The sequence below is a fragment of the Lemur catta genome, chromosome 15 (genome assembly GCF_020740605.2).
Source record: "Lemur catta isolate mLemCat1 chromosome 15, mLemCat1.pri, whole genome shotgun sequence".
NCBI lineage: Eukaryota > Metazoa > Chordata > Mammalia > Primates > Lemuridae > Lemur > Lemur catta.
Genome location: NC_059142.1, coordinates 16,525,139 through 16,543,351, shown reverse-complemented (window position 1 = coordinate 16,543,351; position 18,213 = coordinate 16,525,139). Strand labels below are relative to the sequence as shown.

Below are 18,213 nucleotides of genomic sequence, written 5' to 3'. Positions count from 1 at the left end.
ACGAAGGCAAGTTGCTGAAGGGTGTTTTGCTTTATTAAAATTTTTAGTTGAAATATAATAGGCAAAGTACACAGGTCACCACCATATATAAGCTTAATGAATTTTTTCTTGAACAAAATACCCCCGTGCAACCAGCACCCAGATACACAACCAGAACTCACTTTCCTGACTTGTAGAATCATAGGTTAGTGTTTTCTTGTTTCTGGACTTTCTATAAAGGAATCATACAATCCGTGCTCTCTCATGTCTGGCTTCTCTCGTTCCACCCCGTGTTTGGGAGACTCCTCGGTGCTATTGTGGACAGTGATAATTCATTCACTGTGGAGGCCTGTTAATTTCGGGGTGCCGTGACCTGAAGGCTCCCTTGGCTGCTGTGTGAACAGATCGGAGATGGACAAAAGTGGGAGCAGGAAGACTGGCTGGCAGGCAAGAGGTGGCTTGGCCCAGGGTGTCAGCCGTGGAAATGGGGAAAGTGGTAGAATTCAGATGTATTTTGCAGATTGACATCATAGAATTTGTGGGTAGATTGTGTGGGAGATGAGAGAAACATGCAAGGATCATGGGCTTTATCATTTTCATTCCTGGGTTTTTATCTCGAGAAAATGGGCAGGTGCCACCGCCTTTTACTGAAGTGGGGAGTAGAGGGAGGGACAGATTTTAAGGTGGATCGGAGATTTCCATTTTGAACATGTTAGGATGGAAATGCCACACTAATACAGGGTGATCTTATGTCCCAGTTTGCCTGGAAAAGTTCAAGTCATGTCTGTGGTTTTAGCTTAATTAATAGAACCCCCTTGAGCTCTTAGAAGTGTCCCTGTTGGGATGATGAATTGTATGCTCATCCTACCTATTGGGCATCCATGTGGATATGGCAGGAGTGGAATTGCCAAGTTTGGGTTTGGGTTTATCCATCTTCAATGTCAAGTTGGCAATTGGGTATTTTGGTCAGGGCTAGACGTGTGTATCGGGAGCATGGACTTGGCAGAAACCAGCTAAGGGGAGAGGTAGACAGGAGAGGAAAAGGGGCCCCAGGATCAAGCCAGCAAAGGAGACAGAAAAGATGGGGTGCAGGTAGTGGCAGAAAAACAGAAGTGTGTGGGTGGAGTCGGGGTTTCAAGGAGGAGGAATAGTCTGCTCTTCCAAGGACAGAGGTGTCCACTTGGTGGTCAACACAAGGCCACCCATGAATTTGGTGACAGCAGTTTCAAAGGAGAGGTGGGTACAGAAGCAAGTCTGGGGTTAGAGGAAATGGGAGCAGAGGCAGCTAGGCACATGAGGAAATCGCTCTTTCCAGAGTGGCTCTGAGGAAGAATGGAGAAATGGGCCATGGCTTTAGGGGATGTGGCATAAAGGAGGTGTCTTTTAGAGAGGGTGGAATAGAGTATGGTTTTGGTTTGTTTTTTTGAGCCAGAGTCTTGCTCTGTTGCCCTCGCTAGAGTGAGTGCCGTAGCGTCAGCCTAGCTCACAGCAACCTCAAACTGCTGGGCTTAAGCGATCCTCCTGCCTCAGTCTCCCGGGTAGCTGGGACTACAGGCATGCGCCACCATGCCCAGCTAATTTTTTCTGTATATATTTTTAGTTGGCCAGATAATTTCTCTCTATTTTTAGTAGAGACGGGGTCTCACTCTTGCTCAGGCTGGTCTCGAACTCCTAACCTCGAGCGATCCACCCGCCTCGGCCTCCCAGAGTGCTAGGGAATAGAGTTTGTTTGAAGACTGGGACACACTGACTATGCAGGAGAGAACTGCCCGTGAGGGTGACGTCCTCGAGGAACACACGTGGAGGCCTCACCTTTGGTGGGAGCAGGACATACTCCTTTCACAGTGATCAAGCAAAAGAGTAATCTTCCTTCTTTATAATTTATTATGAAATAATTAGGACATACAAAAGGTATAATGAATTGCATAACACCACTGTGCTGCTTAAGAAATATTTTCAATATGGCAACAGCCGTATATATTCCCTCCCCAATCCTTCCCCTCTTCCCATAACCACCAACCTGAACTTCGGTATTATGTTATTATTAGAGATGTGGTCTTGCTATGTTGGCCAGGGTGGATCTGAACTCCTGGCCTCAAGTAGCCTCCTGAGTAGCTGGGACTACAGACATGCACCACTGCAGCCTGGCATGGTTTTTATTATTTTCATGTATTTCTTTTACTTTCACCATGTAAGTTTTTATCCCCACATGATACACAGTATCAATTTACATGTCTTTAAACCTTACATAAATGTATCATACTGTTTCTACCCTTCTGCAACTTGTATCATTCCACATTGTGAGATAAACCTGTGTAGATATATGAGGCTTGGCGACATTATTTTTCATGGCTGTAGACTTTTCCACTGCTCAGTCTCCTGTTGATGGATATTCAGGCATTTCCAGTTTTTGCTGCTACAAATGATGCCGGTATAATGTTCTTATACATACTTCCTTGTGCACATATATGGGATTTTAGCTCACATGCTGAGCAGTGGAATTGCTGAGCTGCAGTTTGGGGCTTGCCCACCTTTAACTACCAGGCCTGCCATTTACAGTCATGCACAACTGTGACATTTATTGCCAAACTGTTCTTCAAAGTGGCTGTATTAGCATACACCAGCAGGGCGTAAGAGATCCTGGTTGTCCATACCCTCACCAACACCTGGTATATTGTTAGACGTTTACATTTTGTCAATCTTATGAGCATGAAATAGAATTTCCCTGTGGTTTTAATTTGCATTCCCTTGATTACTAGTGAGGAAAAAACATCTTTTCATAATTTATTGCCCCCCTAGGATTCTTCTGTGAATTACCTGGGTCTATTTTTCTGTTGAATTGTTTTTCTTTTTCTCACTGATTTATAGTCCTTTCTATTAGTATATTACAGTTAGCAATCGTTTTTGTCAGTTATCTGTGTTACAAATATTTTCTCCCAGTGTGAGGCTTGCCTTCACTTTGTTTTATGGTATTTTTTCATGAAAACAAATTCTTAATTTTAATGCCAAATTTATCAACCTTTTTTTTTGTAATTTGTGCTTCTTTTAGCATCTTGTTTTTTTTTTTAAAACCTTTCCTATATGAAGATCACAAAGGGATTCATCTATATTTTCTTCTAAAATGTTTATGATTTAAAAAATTCTTTTTTCTTTTAGAGCTGAGGGTCCTGTTCTGTTGCCCAAGCTAGAGTGCAGTGGCACCATCACAGCTCACTGCAGCCTCAAATTCTTGGGCTCAAGCCATCCTCCTGTCTCAGCCTCCCGAATAACTGGGACTACAGGTTTGTGCCACCACACCAAGTGTTTATAATTTTGCCTAGTGTGTGTGTGTGTGTGTGTGTGTGTGTGTGTTGCGTGTTTTTTGAGACATGGTCTTGCTCTGTCACCCCAGGCTAGATAGAGTGTTGTTTCATCATCATAGCTCACCGCAGCCTCACATTCCTGGGCTCAAGCGATCCTTCTGCCTCAGCCTCCCAAGTAGCTGGGACTACAAGCCACCATGCCCTGCTAACTTTTATTTTTTGTAGCAATGGGGCCTTGCTATGTTGCCCAGACTGGTCTGGAACTCCTGGCCTCAAGTGATTCTTCAGCCTTGGCCTCCCAAAGTACTAGGATTACAGACATGAGTCACTGCACTTGGCCTATGTGTGTTTGTATTTTTGCTTTTTAAAGCATAATAATATCTCTAAAAGGATACATTGGAAAGAGATTAACACCAGCTGCCTCCATAGAGAAGAATCGGTGACTGGAAATCAGAATGAGAGACTTTTCACTGTATACTTTTTATTGCTTTTGAGTTTTGAACTATATGAACAAAATACCTAAATAAGTAAATAATTTAAATCAGAAGTCACTAGAAAAAGTTCTGCAGAAACAAATTGTTTTTCCACATTTAAATTTCTAATGCACCTAGAGTTAATTTTTGAGTATGGAATGAGATAGAGATCTAATTTTAATTGTCCAAGTGGATAATCATTTATCTCGACATCATTTATTGCATATTGCCTCCACCTGGACTGCCCTTGCCTCCTTTTTTGTTTGTTTTTTTCTTTTAGGGATGGGGTTTCCGCTATGTTGCCCAGGCTGGTCCTGAGCTCCTGGCCTCAAGTAATCCTCCAACCTCAGCCTCCCAAGTAGCTGGGACTACAGGCTCAAGCCACCATGCCCCAGCTATGCTTAGCTCACTGTTGCTCACCCTTCAAGACTAAGCTTAGATTCACATATTCCAACTGGGTGGCCATAGTACCCTCTAGAGCAGCATTGTCTCATAGAAATGTAAAGGGAGGCTAGGTGCGGAGGCTCACACTTGTAATCCCAGCACTTTGGGAGACTGAGGCGGGAGGATTGCTTGAGGCCATGAGTTGGAGACCACCCTGGGCAACATAGCAAGACCCTATCTCTATAAAAAATTTAAAAAAAATTAGCCACGTACTTGAACACACGCGCGCACGCACACATACACACACACAGGAAAAAAAAAAAGGAAGAAAGAAAGAAAGAAAGAAAAATAATTAGTCAAGAGTGGTGGCACATACCTGTAGTCCCAGCTACTCTGAAGGTTGAGGTGGGAGGATCACTTGAGCCCAAAAGTTCGAGGTTACAGTGAGCTATGATGACATCACTGCACTACAGCCTGGGTGACAGAGCAAGACCCTGTCTCGGGAAAAAAAAAAAAAGCAACATATGTAATTAGTGCTCACTTCAGCAGCACATATACTAAAAAAAAATTGGAATGATACAGAGAAGATTAGCATGGCCCCTGCACAAGGATGACATGCAAATTCATGAACTGTTCCATATTTAATAAATAAAAAAATTTTAAAAAAGAAAAAAAGAATATATGTAATTAAAAATTCCCTAGTTAACCACATTAAAAATAAATAGGTTGGCTGGGCACAGTGGCTCATGCCTGTAATCCTAGCACTCTGGGAGGCCACGGTGGGAGGATTGCTTGAGGTCAGGAGTTCAAGACCAGCCTGAGCAACATAGTGAGACCCCATGTTTACAAAAAATAGAAAAATTAGCCAGGTATGGTGGCATGCCCCTGTAGTCCCAGCTACTTGGGAGGCTGAGATAGGAGGATCCCTTGAGCCCAGGAGTTTGAGGTTGCAGTGAGCTAGGCTGACGCCATTGCACTCTAGCCAGGGGGACAGAGCAAGACTCTATCTGTAAAAATAAATAAATAAATAAATTAATTTAAATAATTTATTTAACCCAATATATGTAACAAATATAAAAAGTATTGTGTGTCAAGATTATTAATGGGATAGTCTCCATTCTTTTTTCATACAAAGTATTCAATATCTAGTATGTATTTTATACTTACAGCAGGTCACAATTCAGCCACATTTCAAGTGCTCTTTAGTCACACGTGACTAGTGGCTACTGTATTGGCCAGTACAGCTGTAGAGACAGCTGTCATAGAATGTGCATCTGTTCTCGGAGCAGCCTGTTATTAGCCAGTAAGTTTCCAGAGGGTGGGAACTGAGTCTTCCTCATCTTCATGCTCTTCCTCCTCTGCGTACCTAGCATAGCACCTTGAAGAGAGGTGCTCCACAATTTTTTGTTGAAAGGGACTGAACTCTTACTGTTGACACACTCTTCCTTATATAAAGCTGAACCTTGCCAACTGGAAAGTTCTCCCCAGGGGCCCTAGCTCTGCTCCCTGGAGCCTCACATGAGAATACTTGAAGGCTCCCCTAAATTTTCTCTTCCTTGAGGTAAATATCCCAGCACTTGCCTTCTCTGATCTCTCCTTCTCTGAATGACTTTTGGATTTTCTCAGCCAGGACTCATATCTGCTTGGAAAACATTTTGTGATAGTCTTTTTTTTTTTTTTTACTAAGTTTTTTCCTTAGTTTCAGAATTTTACAGGGGTACAAACGTTTTGGTTACATAATTTGCTCTTGTACAGTTTGAGTCAAAGTTATGCATGTGCCCTTCACCCAGGTAGTGTGCATTGTATCTGTTAGGTGTGAATTTACCCTCCCCCCCCTGGTATGGTCTTTAGTTATTTCCTATGTCAGCAAACATCCCGAGGGGAGCCTGGCCTGTGCTCTCCTTTTCAGGTAGCCTCTGCCGTGCCCAGCTTGGTGTTAGGTGTGTTGCAGGCCTCCTCTCAGCACGCACGTGTCCGGAACATCTCATTTCTTCCTCTGGTCAGAGATTGTCCCCCACTATCTTTTCTGATCTACAGAAATCACAGAATTTCAGAATTTTTTGGAAAAAGCATGGAGACATTCCAGTTCCATCCATTCATTTCCCAGCCGAGGAAAGGGGGGAATCATGGGAGTTATTTTGCCCCATATCCCAGTTAGTGACAGAGCCGAGGACCAGGAAGAACCCAGAGTTCCAATACTGGGCAGTGTTTTTTCCATTCCACCTGCCTGCCTCTGGGCTTCCTCCTGCAAGACAGGCTTGTCTCCCACCTCTGGCAGGTCCGGGTGCCCTCTGGGGCCAGCTAACTTGCAGGGAGTTCCAGCAGGCTGCAAGGAAGGCCAGGGCCCGAGGGAACAGCTGGTAGAGGAGAAGGGTGTGCGAGTGAATGTGCGCATCTTGGGGGTGTGGGGTGGCAGGGCAGCAGTGGGTTAAAGCTAACACCAGACAATGATGCAATCACAGAGTCCAAATTGAGTGCAGGTCGCTTTAAGAAAGGAGTAGCTGTAATCTGAAGCCTGCTGGACGCTGGATTAGGAGGCAGCAAAAAAAGCTCTTGTACTTGCTGGAGCCCCCTCAGTGTGCAGGCTTGGAGGGACCCAGGCTGGGAGTGGAGCTGCAGCGGACCCACAGGTAAAGCAGCTCCCTGGCTGGTCTGCGTGCCAGGGAAGGCGAGAGAGGCTCCCCTGGGCTGGGGGGACTAGGGAGAGGCAGGGCACCCCAGGGAGCAGAAAAGAGGGGTGCAAGGAAGAGGAAGTGGGGAGAGAGCAGCTGCTCTAGTTTGGGCATGAGGGTGAGTGGACGAGAGAGGGCAGAGGGAATGGGGGGGTCAGGAGATCAGGACCCAGTGATCCCCAAACCCCACTGCACCAGCAGCAGAAGAGGCTGGAAAGACTTTTGAATGAAGTGAGTGGGAAACAAGGGAGGGGGTGGGAGTGTTGGGTCAGGTCTGAGCGCACCCCAGAGGGAAGGCCGTTCTCAGAGTTGCTTGCACCAGGGGCAGTCAGGAAGGTAGCCTCTCCTGCAGCCCAGCCCTGGCTTCCCTCCCTCGGCTCCCTGCTGCTTTTTCAAAATCAACCAGTGCTGATTGGGAAGGCAATTTCCCAGCACCACCAAGCAGCCGGCCTGCGAGCCCTGCTGAGGGCTGGGATGGAGTACAGCTGGGTCCTTCCATCCAGCCCCCACCCATGCTCTCGGCCAGATTAGCTGTAAGAGCTGGAAGAACAGTGAGGTCGTGGCCTCTCAAACAATGCCCACTATTTAGCCCAGCCAGTGTGTGGGGCTTGAGGGCTCGGCCACTAGTGCTGGGGAGGAGAGCTGTCCCCTCTACACCCTTTCTGCTCCCTGAAGCAAACCACAGCAACGAGTGGGTCTGGGCCAAAGAAAAGCTGCAGGCTTCCCAGAACCCCACCACTGTCTGGTCCATGCCTGTCTACCAGGAGTTCAGCCCCAGGCAGGGGGGAGGGGGGAGGACCCAGGAAGTTCTCCTCCTAGGGCTGGTTCTTCTGGGGTGTGGGGAGTTGCAGCTCTGGGGTGTCCTGGCCTGACTCATTCAGCTTCCAAGACTTGAGAAAGAACATTGCTTGGGGGCTGCTGGGGTCACCATGGGTGGGCCAGAAGAGAGCCCCGCCCCCACCAGGATCTTCGGCCCAGAGCCCAGGGAGAGGGAGGAACCCTTCCCCGCACTATCTATAACGTCCACTGCCATGTGGCTTGAAGGCTGTGTGGTTCTGGGAGGAGGAGGAGGAGGAGGAGAAGGAGGGATGGTGTTTGTCTCATAACTGGCTTTAATCTGAAACACATGTATTGGCTTGAATTTATCCTCCTAGCTTAGAGGCAAGATCACAAAAAATCGCAGTTCCTGTGTCTCTTAATTTGGGCAATGTGGCAGCAAGTAAAGCCTGACCTTGGCCCAGCAGGGAGGATACTACCTCCTCCCCATGCCCTCCCCCACCTGGTCGGACAGGAGTCTGGCTTGGATACTGCCCTTTGGACAGGATGGCATCATTGTCCCTGTGCCCCTGGCCAGCCAGTGGTAGCTAGCCCCAGCCCACAGGAGAATCACCTTGGACAGGGTGTTGGGTGTGCTCTGAGGGGCCCCACATAGACCCTTACTCTCTGCCCTCTCACTGCCCTCGTCGGGGGCTTTCAACAACCTCTCCCCTTCCCTCATCTCCATGGCTCGAGGTGGAGCATTCAAAGATGTGCCGTTAATACTGCGTGTCCCTGTGTCTGGCCTGGGCCAGCTTTGGACCCCTGTGCCTGCCCCTGCCAGCTTCCCTCACCTCACCCAAACTGTGACAATGATGATCCGATCTGGGGCTTGGCTTAGGCTCTGTAGGGACTAAGGTCCCACCTTCACATGCATTTGAATCATGAATTTACTTTCCTCAAACACTGTGCCAAGATGACCCCCATCTGCTCTCTCAACCCCCTGCCTGGCCAGAGGGACTAAAGCCAACTGCTTTCCCTCCAGCCTCCCTCCCATGCGGCTTGGAGTTTTCAGTCTCCGCAGACCAGTCTGCAGAGGCTCGGGCGAGGCGGGCCCTGCCAGCCCTGGGTGGGGCCGCTGCGTGGACAGTGGCTGGAGGCCCGGGTGCTGTCGACGTCTCTATCTCACTGCAGAAAGCTTTTCCTGCTGTCGCAAGGGAAGGTTTCTCCGTGAGTGGCAGGGCAGCCACGTAGAAGGGCTGCCGGTGAGGGTCTGGCAGGCAGAGATGCGAGCTGCAGACCAGGGTTTAGGAGGAGGGCGGGGTGGCTCCCGCCCTAAGCAGAGCAAACTCAGAGGCAATCTCTTGTTGCCTCTCACGCTCTACAATGTTGTCCAGTGGATTATCAGCTTAATTTTAGGGACTTTAGCCAACAGTCACATACTGCAATCCCACATTTTCTAATCCAATTTGTTCTGGGAAGGCAGAGAAGTATGTGTGCCGTGTGTGGGTGGGTGTTTATGTGTCTGTAAAAGCATAATGAAGGATAATGGTGTGTGTGTGTATCGCAGGGGAGGCGAGGGCCAGGGGAGACAAAGTAGTTCAGATTGTAAGTTCTTGACTGGGCGATGAGGAGAGAGGGACAAGGACCAGCCAAAGGTCCTGGCTGTGGGGGCTTGTCCCCCTTTCTAACCAGAAGGTCTCTCGGAAGATCTTATCTGTGAACCACTCCCAGCTGCCCTCATCCCCTGCCCCCCTGCCCACGCCCCGCTCCCCCCAGATCTTGACTCCAGGGTGAGCTCAGAGGGGAGGTGAATGCAGGAGGGTGGGGCCCTGCACCCAGACTTCAGAGTTTTCCCTTGTGGTCCAGGTGCCAGACCAGAGCCTGGGCAGAGACCACAGCTGTGCAGGTGAAGGGACTCGGGTGGGCTTACTGAGAAGTGGTGGTGTTTAACCCGAAGGAAAGTTCGTTCCAGGGATTTAAGAGCTATTTTCGAGCCGATAGGGGGAAGAGGACACAGGGCAGAGGTGGGGCCGTGGGATTCCAGTAGAAGGGAGAAATATATCAGAACCAGGATCATTTTTTCAAGCTTACGTATCTCTGGCACTGTTAAGTGCTGTTAAGGCATTATCTAACTTATCTAATTATCTAATTTAATCCTCACAACAATAGGTAAGTACTATTTTATTTCCACATTACAAGAGAAAAAATTGTAATTTAGAGAGCTATTAAGCTACAGTTGAGGCAGGAAGACAGCGGCACATGACCGTAGTCCCAGCTACTCCAGAAGCTGAGGCTCAACTCACCTGAGCCCAGGAGTTTGTGTCCAACCTGGGCAACATAGTGAGACCCCCCCCCCCCCCCCCCGCCTCAAAAAAAAAGACACAGAATTGAGATTTAAAGCCAGGCTTTCTGACCCTAGCCCTTGCACTCCTGACCATGAGAGGGAGCATTCTTGAAGTGGAACTATCCGGGAAGGGAATGAGCTTCCTTATGAGGCCGCAGGTTTTGGGCCAGAGGAATTTAAGAAGAGAGTTTGAGAATTTTAGGGGGAGAGCTGGAGCTCCATTCTCAGTATCCTGTGATTCTAATGGGAGAGACCTGGGTCCTGCCCCGACTCTCACGGGAGACATCAACCCAAATCCTATCCAGTGAGCAGGCCGGCTGCCTCCAGGCACAAGCCTTTGCTGACGTTTGTGCCAGACCACACTCCACACACAGAGGAGCCCGGCTGGGGCTTCGCAGCTCTGGAGCTTTAGGTCTGAATGTGGGTCCCCGACACAGACAACGGGATGAAGGCACGAGCTTGTGGTGTGACTGTGGGCCACGCGGCAGGTGGAGGGGTGGGAGGACACCACCAGGAGGTGTCATCAAGTTGGGTGCCGGCTGCCCACTTGCAGGCTGAGGGGCTGGAGGAAAGGCATTCAGCCCCACCCAGCTCCTGCTCCCTGCCCAGAGGGGCCCAGTGGGGCAGGGTGGTGGGTGAGGCCTGTGCCTCGTGCTTTTCTTGTAGGCCCCAGGATGCAGGTCCTTGTGCTACTCCTCTGGACGGGAGCCCTCCTCGGGCACAGCAGCTGCCAGAACACCGCCGGCAGCCCGGAGGAGGTCAGTAGGGGTGGGCATGCGGTTGGCATGGGGTGGGCATCGGTGTTCCCAGCCCCCCTTAGCAGGCAACATGAGGGAACCAGGGAGCTGGGTGCCCAGGTTCCAGGCCAGGCTCTAGCTCTTATGTCTCCAGTGTCTTGGTTTCTCTAGCAGCAAACGCAGAGCGAAAACATCTTGCCTTGCCTGTCAGTGGACAAGGTGGGGACAAAAATAAGATCCAAAATTCTCCTAGATAATCTGATGGGTTAAAAAAAAGACAAAACCCAAAGCACTTAAACAAGTCCAGGACTGTCCCTTCAGTAAAGACCTTTTCTCATTACCTTGTCCTACTGCACGGCTCACTGAGTGGGCAGTGTTCTCAGACGTTTGCTCAGCTGCTGGCCAAGGGCGGTGCAGGGCATCAGACAGCACGGACAGACCTCTCTGCTGCCCAGAGAGAGCACAGCGGGGTTGCAAAGGCAGCTATAGGCACAGGGAGGGAAGCCCGTGCTAATGACGGGGGCAGGTGCCTGTCACATGAGGGACAAGGCCAGGTGAATGTATCGGCCGGAGCCCTGGACTTTGCCATGAGGTCTGAGTTTGAATTCTGGCTCTACCTTTCACTAGCTTTGTGACCTTGGACTAGTCACTCTTACCTCAGTCTCTGTTCCCTTACCTATAATATGGGATGAAAATACCCATCCTTACAGGGCCATGTGGCCATTCGTTTCTTTCTCATTTATTGGACACCTGCTCTGTAGGTGCTGGGCATGGGTGGAGATACAAAAGGCTTAGTTCTTGCCTTCAAGGTACTACATCTTTTGAGATGTTATACATTATCAGCAAGTATGAAATGAAGTGACTCAAATGAAAAGAACTAGCAAAGAGCCCGGATGTGGTAGGTGGTTAATAAGTAAGCAGTAGCTGCCTCTGAAAGAAGGTCAGAAAAGCAAACGTTTCCTTCGGGTTAGAGTAGTCAGGGAACTCTGCAATGGGGCCAGCCTGGGCAACAGCGAGACTCTCTACCAAGCAATAAGAAAACTTAGCTGGGCGTGGTGGGCATGCCTGCAGTCCCAGTTACTTGGGAGGTTTAGGTGGGAGGACGGCTTGAACCTGGGAGTTGGAGGCTGCAGTGAGCTAGGGTGACACCATGGCACTCTAGCCCAGGTGAGAGAGCAAGACCCTGTTTCAAAAAAAACCCAAAAAACTGTGATGGAGGAGGAGACATCTGACCAGGGCCAGGAAAGACAGGAGGGTTTGGTGGGGGCGTCCTGGCAGAGGCCTGTGAGTAGTAGGCAAGGGTGAGCAGATGGTAGCCTAGTTTAGCTGTTTAGCCTGAGGACAGGATTTCTTGGAGGTTCCTCACCAATATTTTTAAAAATGTGTCATAGGCTTACGGCTCACAGGTCACAAGTGTTTAAACCTGGCCTGCTAATCTCTCTTCTGGGCTGCCTCTCCCCCACAGAGAGCTCATGCATAATCGGAGTACAGACTCATTCTAACATTAGGGTGAACATACCAGAATTAGAAAGGACAGCCCCAAGGGGCCGGAATGACAATCCCACGCAAAGCCATGAGGAGTGGAGTTATTCACCGCCCATCTACACTGGTACTTGTACTCAAATCCAGGACTTCCTCTCTCCTCCAGGGCTCCCCAGACCCCGATGGCACAGGGGCACCAGTGGAGGAGGAGGACCCCTTCTTCAAGGTCCCTGTGAACAAGCTGACAGCAGCAGTCTCCAACTTTGGCTATGACCTGTACCGTGTGCGGTCCAGCATGAGCCCCACAACCAACGTGCTCCTGTCTCCACTCAGTGTGGCCACAGCTCTCTCTGCTCTCTCGCTGGGTGAGTGCTGAGATGCACAAAGCCCCAGACACACCTGAGGGGCCCCGTCCAGCCCCTGCACATACGTGGCTCTCTAAGCCCTGGAGACACTTCAGCTCAGTAAGGCTGGTCCAGGGGGCTCCCAGCGCATGCACCTGGGAGCTCGAGGGCTGCAAACACACATTTCCCTCACTCTCTGGGAGGGTGCTGAGCACCACGCATGACACGGTGACTTCAACACTCATTTAATTATTTCTTAAACAAGCTCCTGTGTGCCTGCCATTTGCCTAGGTTTTGGGGGTGTAACTGCCCACGGGCAGGCATGGGCTTGCCCTCACTGGGGTTACAGATGGGTGCACAGGGGACATTAATAAACAAGTCACTGCAAAACAGTCTTATGTACTGTGATGGGAGAAGTGCAGAGACTTGTGTCCCTTATTCCTGCCCTTATCTCTTTCTAGCCTGATGCCTTGAACCTCCTTTAGGGAAATCTCCAAGGATGCAATCACTATTTCTTCCACTGCCTTAGAATTCCTTACCCATGTAGAATATCTCCAAAACCAGCCTGCTCAGGCCCTCAGCAGACAAAAAGAATAAGAGGATAGTATCCCTGTCCTGGGAGAGGGCCCGATTTGGGCCCTGGTGGGCAGTGACCAAGGTTCACATCCTCATCTCCCTGGTAGGAGCTGAGCAGCGAACGGAATCTGTCATTCACCGGGCTCTCTACTATGACTTGATCAACAACCCAGACATCCATGGCACCTACAAGGACCTCCTCGCAACTGTCACTGCCCCCCAGAAGAACTTCAAGAGTGCTTCCCGGATCGTCCTCGAGAAGAGTGAGTTGCCTTTCTAGCCTGCGCTGCCTGGGGAGCGTGGGCTCTGTGCTCCACGCCAGGGGTTTCTTTCTAAACAAGAGCTTACATGCACCCAGGCCAGGCCTGGCCCTGGGGAGCAGGAAGGGCCCCGTGCGCCCAGAGAGGATGAGAAAGAGGAAGTGAGCTGCAGCAGACAGTGGCAGGGGTGGCGAGGGCAGCAATGTGAAGAGAAACAGCAATGAGCCGATTCTGTTCTTCCCTGTCCAGTTCCCGGGGAAGCCGGCAGAAGTCCCAGCAAGGCACGGGCAGACAGTGGGCAGGAAGTCAGGGCCTACTGAGTGGTAAACCCGAAGCTAAGCCCGGCATGCTCTCCCAGAGAGGATGCTGGTTTAACTCTTGTATACAAACTTCTCCTCTACCTCTTCTCAGAGCTGCGCATAAAATCCAGCTTTGTGGCACCCCTGGAGAAGTCATACGGGACCAGGCCCAGAATCCTGACTGGCAACCCCCGCGTGGACCTGCAGGAGATTAACGGCTGGGTGCAGGCCCAGACGAAGGGGAAGGTCGCCAGGTCCACAAAGGAGATGTCCGGTGAAATCAGCATCCTCCTTCTCGGCGTGGCCTACTTCAAGGGTGAGGGCTTCTCCCCTTCTTTTTGACCAAGGGTGGGTGGCAGGCGTCAGAGGGGGCAGGGAAAGGGGACAAGTCAAAGACCTCGCCCAACACGAGCGCCTGGGCAGAGCCAGAGGCAAGCCTGAGAACGGCCCTTGCGTGCAGCACGTCTTCACGTCATCACGTCTTCACGGCTGCACGTCATCACGTCGGCACGTCATCACGTCTGCACGTCACACGTCATCACGGCTGCGGCAAAGCGCGAGCGTCTGCAGAGCGCGAGCGGCTCGTGGAGAAAGGACGGCAGACAGGGAACGAGCACGAGCACGAGCACGAGCACGAGCACGGGGCCTGTCTGGGGCCAGGCGCTGTGTTCCATTTCTGGCTTTTGAGTCCGACAAGGTTTAAATCCCAGCTCTACCTTTACTCTGCACAAATTTTGTAACCTTTCTGGGCCTGTTTATCATCTTTAATGTGAGGCTAATACACCTACTTCACAGACACCTCGCACATGTCGTCTCTCATTTTCACAACGAGCCTGGAACTATAACTAGGACATGGCAGGTGCTGCACGGCATCCTCCTTCCAGGCTGTGGTGATGTGCCCGAGACCATTCCACGGGCCCAGCGTGAGGCCAGCCCCACTCCGATAAGCCCTTGCGGCGGGGCGGGAGGGTTGGGCAGCCTCCCCCTTAAAATGCTTTGTAACCGTGTGCCAGGCAGCGGGAAGAGCGGACTGCTAAACTCTTAGCGAAAAGCCCGATGGCTTCCTGCTCCCAGCACGGACCTCCAGTGAGTGGGAGAAGCGTTGCAGATCCGGCATACCAAAGGCCACGCCAAACTGAAGGAGCCCGGCCATCAGCTCGCTTTTGAGTGTTGGCGAGTCACTGCACCTCTTTGGGCTCAGCCCTTTTCCAGCTATGAGAAGGGTGATCAGAGGCTCTCAGAGGTCCCTTCCTGCTCTGACCTTTGATTCTGTCTCACAGAAACCCCGCCATAGAAGTGTACATCCATTTACTTTTCCTGTAGGCCATCACAGAACTTGTAAGTTCTGGAGTCAAATTGACAAAAATCAACTGATTTCCGTTTGAGTTTGCTTATGGAAAGTATTCAGGGTCCTGGAAACGTTGTGGTCCAAACCACATACCGTATGTGCTGAGATAAAGCTATTCTCCGACGTGTCAGAGCCCCTGACGACTAAGATTCCTTTAGTGGAGCGATTTCAGTAACATGCTTTGGAGATACAGTTGGTCCCACTGCCTCTCTGGTCTCTTGGGGCTCACGACACACCATTCGTTTCATTCCAGGGCCGTGGCTAACAAAGTTTGACTCAAGAAAGACTTCCCTCAAGGATTTCTACTTGGATGAAGATAGGACTGTGAGGGTCCCCATGATGTCAGACACTCAGGCTATTTTACGCTATGGCCTGGATTCTGACCTCAACTGCAAGGTCTGTAGGGGTGGGGTGGGGGGCGGGTGGAGGGAGAGGACACAGGCAGGCAGAATGGTGTAGTGGAAATATAATGAACTTTGAGGTCCAACAGCTGTCTAAATTTGCCTGCTGTGTGACTTTGACCAAACTAATGACATCTCTGAGCCTTTCCTTTTCTTAAAATGGGGTGGGGGAGGCCGGGTGTGGTGGCTCACACCTCTAATTATAGCACTTTGGGAGGCCAGGTTGGGAGGATTGAGACCAGGAGTTAGAGACCAGCCTGGGCAACATCGCAAGACCCCATCTCTACAAAAAAGTTTAAAAACAGTCGTGTGTGGTAGTGCACGCCTCACACCTGTAGTCCCAGCGACTCATGAGGCTGAGGTGGGAGGATCACTTGAGCCCAGGAGTTTGAGGCTACAGTGTGCTGTGACTGGGCCACTGCACTCCAGCCTGGGTGACAGAGCAAGACCCTGTCTCTTAAAAAAAAAAAAAAATGGGGTGGGGGATAGTCATCAAAACTTATTCTCTTAAGAATTTGTTATAAGGATTAATAAGGTAATGTGAAATAGGCACTCACATGTTGTTTTTCTCTTCTCTTCTTTTTTTGAGACCTTTTATTTCTAGACTTCAAAGCCAAACTTTGAAGAACTATCACAAACTCCAAATCATGGGCATTCTAAGGCTTTCATATGTACCCGACTTCTTTTAATTCTAAGTTGGTAGTTCTTAACCTTTTATGGGCCGTGGATCTCTTTGGGAATCTGACAAAAGCGCCTGGAACACCTCAGAGAAATGCCATGTGTGCACATGTACACATTTCTGTACATGGTTTCAGGGGGCTCTTGAGACCCCTCACACCATTCATTCCATGGACCTTAGGTTAAGGCCGTGTCTTCAAAGGACCCATTTTTTATTGCTGCTTCTGCATTGCTGTGCCCAATGCTGCCGTTTCTAGTCCAGTGCTCTCTACATATCAGACGATCAGTAACTGTGGGCAGATGGACTTTGGGAGAAAACAAAGACCTGAAGTTAATTAATTAATTAAGGATGTGAAGACTGAGTTTTATTATATCTATATCCATAGTATAGACAGTGCCTGGTGCAGCAAATGCAATTAATAAAAATGTGACATCTAAATGAATTACACCTATAATTTTTCCCTTTTGGGTCTGATGCTTTTTTTTTTAAATTTCAGAATATTACGGGGGTACAAACGTTTAGGTTACATATATTACCTTTGCACCACCCGAGTCAGAGCTTCAAGCATGTCCATCCCCCAGACAGCACGCACCGCACCCATTAGTTGTGAATATACCCTTCCCCTCCTCCCCCCACCTGCCCACACCCAATGAATGTTACTTCCATATGTGAAAGATCTGAAATTCAAATCTAGCTCCCCAGAACTGCAGGAAAACATTCAGCAGATAACTTCAGTTGGTAACTGGCTGAGGTAAGAAAAGACAACAGTCTATTTGTTGAAGGAACCTCAGGAAATGACTTGTTGCCACAATGCAGTAACCTCGACGGACAATTGTCGGATAGATTAGGGGCTGGCAGAAAGATGACGCCAGGGCCCCACCATAGAAGGGAAGGCAGCTCTTGGTGTATGTCTCTATCCCAAGGCTCTTGGGCTCTAAAGGACTAACCTATGTGTTTCCTCGCTTGTTTCAGATTGGCCAGCTGCCCTTGACCGGAAGCATGAGTATCATCTTCTTTCTGCCCGTGAAAGTGACCCAGAACTTGACCTTGATAGAAGAGAGCCTCACCTCTGAGTTCATTCAGGACATAGACCGAGAACTGAAGACTGTCCAAGCAGTCCTGACCATCCCCAAGCTGAAGCTGAGTTATGAAGGCGAAGTTACCAAGTCCTTGCAGGAGATGAGTATGTTTGCAAGACTCCTTTGCTCTTGGCGGGTGGGGTTGAGTCTTTGAGCTTTCTACCTTGCTAAGCAGAACTCAAGGGCACTCATGGCCTTGTAGGGAGGCCATGGGTGATTCCTTAATTCTAAGAGTGCTGGAGGGGAAGACTGAACTGCCTTCCTTGTGGACTCATTCCTCAGTCCCATGAGCATACATCCTGTAACAGGGGCTTAGAACACTGCCACTGCCTCTTAAGACAAGTCTGTTTGACCTGATTCCTAATGGTAACGTCACTTGCTGTGTGCTCTTGGGCAAGTCACTTAACCTTCAACTAGCTCAGAGCTCTACATACCTCACAAAGGGTCAGAAGTGGTGCTCCACTCCCAGCTTGCTTGCGGTTGTATTCTCCCTTGGGGTGTTGGGTAAGGCAGGATTATAATGGAAGTCTCTCTCAATTTCTGCAGAGCTGCAATCCTTGTTTGATTCACCAGACTTTAGCAAGATCACAGGCAAACCTATCAAGCTTACTCAAGTGGAACACCGGGCTGGCTTCGAGTGGAATGAGGATGGGGCAGGAACCACCCCTAGCCCAGGGCCCCAGTCTTCCCACCCTATCTTCCCCTTGGACTATCACCTTAACCAACCCTTCATCTTTGTACTGAGGGACACGGACACAGGAGCCCTTCTCTTCATAGGCAAAATTCTGGACCCCAGGGGCACTTAATCCTCCAGTTTAATGTTCCAATACCCTAGAAGAAAACCCCAGAAGGATGGCATATTATACATTACATGAAGGCTGCCCCTATAATGTTTCATCAATGTATACAATAAAAGAGCTTTATCCTTAACTTTTGTTACTTTCTCTTCCTGTTTTGAGCTATGCTAAGTTTATAGGAAGATAAATTGCCCTTTTGGAATTTGCTGGTTGTATACTTACAGCCTGGTTCCATCCTACCACAGAAAGTCACCATTTGTAAGAACTTTTAGTTATCTGTTTTGTATAATGCAGGGGC

General features: G+C 49.5%; 1 protein-coding gene and 1 non-coding gene across 3 annotated transcripts; both read left to right on the top strand.

Annotated features, from left to right (window-relative positions):
- The first annotated feature begins 3,226 nt into the window (after nucleotides 1–3,226).
- On the top strand, nucleotides 3,227–18,048 carry SERPINF1 (serpin family F member 1). Of its 2 annotated transcripts, none has more exons than XM_045526145.1 (8): nucleotides 3,227–3,260; nucleotides 10,580–10,671; nucleotides 12,299–12,497; nucleotides 13,160–13,315; nucleotides 13,724–13,927; nucleotides 15,213–15,355; nucleotides 17,012–17,222; nucleotides 17,665–18,048. In XM_045526145.1, the coding sequence occupies exons 2-8, from the start codon at nucleotides 10,588–10,590 to the stop codon at nucleotides 17,922–17,924; spliced, it is 1,257 nt and encodes a 418-aa protein (XP_045382101.1). In that variant the 5' UTR covers nucleotides 3,227–3,260; nucleotides 10,580–10,587; the 3' UTR covers nucleotides 17,925–18,048. The 2 variants fall into 2 exon arrangements, with proteins under 2 accessions (XP_045382101.1, XP_045382100.1); XM_045526144.1 differs by lacking the exon at nucleotides 3,227–3,260 and adding an exon at nucleotides 6,617–6,768.
- On the top strand, nucleotides 4,672–4,783 carry LOC123621333. The gene has a single exon (XR_006729069.1). It is a non-coding gene; the product is annotated as a U6 spliceosomal RNA (small nuclear RNA).
- Nucleotides 18,049–18,213: the final 165 nt, after the last annotated feature.